The 4,683-nt window shown below is 45.9% G+C and overlaps 1 protein-coding gene across 1 annotated transcript in view; it reads right to left on the reverse strand.

Moving 5' to 3' along the window:
* The window catches only part of NOL9 (nucleolar protein 9), a 36,523-nt gene that overhangs the window by 24,375 nt on the left and 7,465 nt on the right, over positions 1-4,683 (reverse strand). Inside the window, exons 3-4 of the mRNA XM_011981289.1 lie at positions 1,057-1,192; positions 838-934 (exon numbers count right to left, since the gene is read on the reverse strand). Coding sequence (XP_011836679.1) covers positions 838-934; positions 1,057-1,192 — 233 coding nt within the window. The remainder of the gene's footprint in view (positions 1-837; positions 935-1,056; positions 1,193-4,683) is intronic.

Raw genomic sequence — 4,683 nt, forward strand, 5'->3', positions numbered from 1 at the left:
AAAAAAAAAAAAAAAAATTAAAAGAAAATTCCAGCTGGGCGCGGTGGCTCACTCCTGTAATCCCAGCACTTTGGGAGTCCGAGATGGGCGGATCACGAGGTCAGGAGATAGAGATCATCCTGGCTAACACGGGGAAACCCTGTCTCTACTAAAAATACAAAAAATTAGCCAGGTGTGGTGGCGGGCGCCTGTAGTCCCAGCTACTCGGGAGGTTGAGGCAGGAGAATGGTGTGAACCCGGGAGGCGGGGCTTGCAGTGAGCCAAGATTGCGCTACTGCACTCCAGTCTGGGTGACAGAGCGAGACTCCATCTCAAAAAAAAAAAAAAGAAAATTCCCAGGAGTTCAAGACCAGACTGGGCAACACAGCAAGACCTCGTCCCTACAAAAAAAATTAAAATAAGAAAATTAGCCAGGCATGGTGGCCCATGGCTGAGTCCCAGCTGCTTAGGAGGCTGAGGTGGGAGGATCGCGCTTGAGCCCAGGAGTTCAAGACTATGAGGTATGATTGTGCCATTGCACTCCAGCCTGAGGGAGACCCTGTCTGAAAAAAAAAACAAACCAAACCACACACATATATCAGAACTTATGAATACAGACTCTGAGACCAAGTGTCTCCTCTTGGAAGTTCACCTGCAGGCAAGGTAGTCAGCCCACGCTAGAGCACTGTCATACGCTGCAAAGCAGAGGGCAGTGAGGACCAGATGCTTTAGCTGGGCAGCTTTAGAACTGCATGTAATCTCTAGCTAGAAGCCAAGAAGCACTCCCTCCAAATCAAAAATCCCACTTAATGCCAAAAACCTAGCAATGTGTCAAAGCCATAAGAAAAGCACTCTTACCTATTTAACAACTGGTTAATCAGGTATCTATTAAATGTTGACTTTCCAACATCCTGGGATCCACAAACCAGAATGACAGGGCAGCCATCTACTTCTTCTGAAGGGGAAACAAACATTGATCGCTAGAATCAGCCATCTTCCTTGGACTTGAATTATGACTAATCATCATCTGGGGGTTTGCTGGACAGATACTCAGGGTGATCAGTGTGTATTACTCACCACAGGAAACACTGACTAACTCTTCCAGGGCTGAAAGGGTACTCTCGGTTAACTGAAGGCCTTTCCTTTTTTTCTCTTTTCGGATGCCAACAGACCTCAAGGCTAAATATTCAGGTTTAATCTGGGGAGTTGGACTCTGAAATCAACAATTTAAACTTTAAGGTGAAAAAATGCATAGTTTTTTCTTCAGTACTAAATTAAACAAGCCTCACCCAGTTATGAGCCAGAGAAGATAAATTGTTTCCTCCCTTTGTCTCCTGACCCAAAATCCAGCCCATCAACAAGTGTTGCCAACTGTCTTCCTGAAGTTATCCACGTCTGTTTTCTGTTTGTGCTTTCTCCCGAGCTGCCACTGCCTCCACAGCAGACTCCGGAGAAAAAGAGAATGCCTGGTAAGACATGACTGCACAGGAAGCATTCAGCAAGGGGCCCTGGCTCTAGACCAGGTGAGTGATGTAGAGTTAAGTCAAGGCAACCTCTGAAAACATAAAGCAGAAACACACAGAACGTATGCAAACAGAGTTGAAAGGAGGGAGAACACAGGTCTGTGAAGTCCAGGACTGGAAAAGCAGCCCAAGGAAAGGAAGAGCAGACCCTTGCTGAGGCAGGTAAGGCTCAGCTGGAACCAGCTCACCACAGAAGAGGATGAAGGAAGGGACCCCCTCCATGAGCACATCCTCTTGCAATTCATCAACACAGAATAAAGACATCATAGGCCGGGCGCGGTGGCTCGCGCCTGTAATCCCACCACTTTGGGAGGCCGACACAGGCAGATCACCTGAGGTCAGGAGTTCGAGACCAGCCTCAACATGGAGAAACCCTGTCTCTACTAAAAATATAAAATTAGCCTGACATGGTGGCACATTCCTGTAATCCCAGCTACCCGGGAGGCTGAGGCAGGAGACTGTCTCTTATACACATCTAGATGTGTATAAGAGACAGAAGTGAGAATGGTCCAGCTTTTGACACAGCATCATAGGCTTTCCTACACCGTGATAGGGTTCCTACAATACTCCGTGATAGGGTTCCTACAATACTCCGTGATAGGGTTCCTACAATACACTGTGATAGGGTTCCTACAATACACCGTGATAGGGTTCCTACAATACACCACGATAGGGTTCCTACAATACACCGTGATAGGGTTCCTACAATACACCGTGACAGGGTTCCTACAATACACCGTGCTAGGCTTCCTACAATACACCATGATAGGGTTCCTACAATATACTGTCATAGGCTTCCTACAATACACCATGACAGGGTTCCTACAATACACCGTGCTAGGCTTCCTACAACACAGCCTCGTTTTGTTAAGAGCCTCCTGAACCCCTGGTAATAAAACTGTTTGTCTCTGTAACAAGAAGGTTGGGAAAACACCAAAATCTGCATTGGCGTGGGCCCAGGCAGGCTTCAAGGGGTCCATGCCATGAGACCTACAGTTCTTTTTTTTTGAGACGGATTCTCACTTTGTCTCCCAGGCTGGAGTGCAGTGGTGCAATCTCCGCTCATTGCAACCTCCGTCTCCCAGGTTCCAGCGATTCTCCTGCCTCAGCCTCTGGAGTAGCTGAGATTACAGGCGCGTGCCCCACGCCCAGCTAATTTTTTGTATTTTTACTAGAGATGGGGTTTCACCATGTTGGCCAGGCTGGTCTTCAACTCCTGACCTGAAGTGATCTGCCCACTTCGGCCTCCCAAAGTGCTGGGATTACAGGCATGAGTCACCGCACCCGGCCAAGATCTAAAGTTCTTATGAGATTGTCCAAAACAAAAAACATGTCAGCAGAGCCTACGGTGGTTCCATGTGTGCTAAATGTGTTCAAGACAGGACCAAGCGTGCTTTCCTTCTCGAGGAGGAGAACATCATTGCAAAAGTGTTGAAGGCACAAACACAGAGTCAGAAAGCTAAATAAAAAATGAAGCCTTTTTGAGTAATAAAAATTACGACTTGTTAAAAATTAGAGGTAAGGAAAGAGGTAAAAGAAAATATAAGCACATTTAAACTACTCATTCATCGTTTAGAGAAAATTTTTATTATCTCAAATTAATAAACAGAGATATAAAGACAACCATGAAAAATCCCAAAAAAGGCCAGGCGTGGTGGCTCACACCTATAATCCCAGCACTTTGGGAGGCAAAGCAGAGGTGGGTGGATCACCTGAGGTCAGGAATTTGAGACCAGACTGACCAACATGGTGAAACCCTGTCTGTACTAAAAAACACAAAAATTAGCCGGGCATGGTGGCATGCACCTGTGGTCCCAGCTACTCGGGAGGCTGAGGCAGGAAAATCACTTGAACCCAGGAGGCGGAGGTTGCAGTGAGCCGACATTGCACCACTGTACTCCGGCCTGGTGACAGAGTGAGACGACTCCATCTCAAAACAAAAAACAAAAAACAAGAAAAAAAAATTAGCCGGGCATGGTGGCAGGCGCCTGTAATCCCAGCTACTTAAGAGGCTGAGGTAGGAGAATCGCTTGACCCTGGGAAGCGGGGGTTGCAGTGAGGTTGAGGTTACACCACTACAATCCAGCCTGAGTGACAGAGACTCAGTCTCAAAAACAAACAAACAAACAAACAAACAAACAAAACCAAAAAAGCAGGGCTGGAGCATGGTGTTAATAAAAACCCAAAAAGCACATAACCAACTACGATATAAAATGCTGGCTGAGGAATGAAACTGAGGAGGGGAGGATGAACATTTTTCACAATATACCTTTCTATACTATTTTCTGTATACACGTATTACATTCGGTAGAACCGAGAGCACTATGTGGACAAACTGCTCTTCCAAGACAACATCCTACATAGTCATTTAATATCACTGTTTTGGTGCAAGTAATTAGCAAATCTCTGAATAAAAACGGGTTCTACCTCTTGCACAAAAATGTAGGATGAACCTGGATAGCTGGTTATGAAGTTTACAGACGCAGTTTTCAGATGTTCTAGCAACACAATGGAACACTGAAGAGAAAAATTCTGCATCGACCAACGCCTGTCATCTGTAAAGAGAAAAAGAAACCACCTTAGAAGCACTAACTTAATTACGTTCCACACCCTTTAGGACTGCCATCTCCTCGGCTAAACTATAAACTTTAGGAGTAGGAATTGTGGTTGAGAGCCTTTTTCAGGGGGCCATACTGCATACTAAGAACACACCTGGGGGGAGAAGTCAATCCAGGTTTGCCACATAATAATTTTGTGGCCTTGAACAATTTTTCTTGTCAGTAAAATGGTGATAACAATAGTACTTTCACTTTCAGGACCCTTGTAAGGGTTTATATACATATAGCAAAGTCCTTGGCACACTGTCTAGACCATAGTAAGCATCTAAAAAAATTTTTTTGAGACAAAGAGTCTCGCTCTGTCACCCAGGCTGCAGGGCAGTGGCCCGATCTTGGCTTACTACAAGCTCCGCCTCCCAGGTTCACACCATTCTCCTGTCTCAGCCTCCCACCACCATGCCCGGCTAATTTTTTGCATTTTTATTTTTATTTATTTATTTATTTTGAAAAGGAGTCTTAGTCTGTCGCCCAGGCTGGAGTGCAGTGGCGCGATCTCCACTCACTGCAAGCTCCGCCTCCCAGGTTCACGCCATTCTCCTGCCTCAGCCTCCCGAGTAGCTGGG

This window comes from Mandrillus leucophaeus, unplaced genomic scaffold (genome assembly GCF_000951045.1).
Source record: "Mandrillus leucophaeus isolate KB7577 unplaced genomic scaffold, Mleu.le_1.0 Scaffold105, whole genome shotgun sequence".
Taxonomy (NCBI): domain Eukaryota; kingdom Metazoa; phylum Chordata; class Mammalia; order Primates; family Cercopithecidae; genus Mandrillus; species Mandrillus leucophaeus.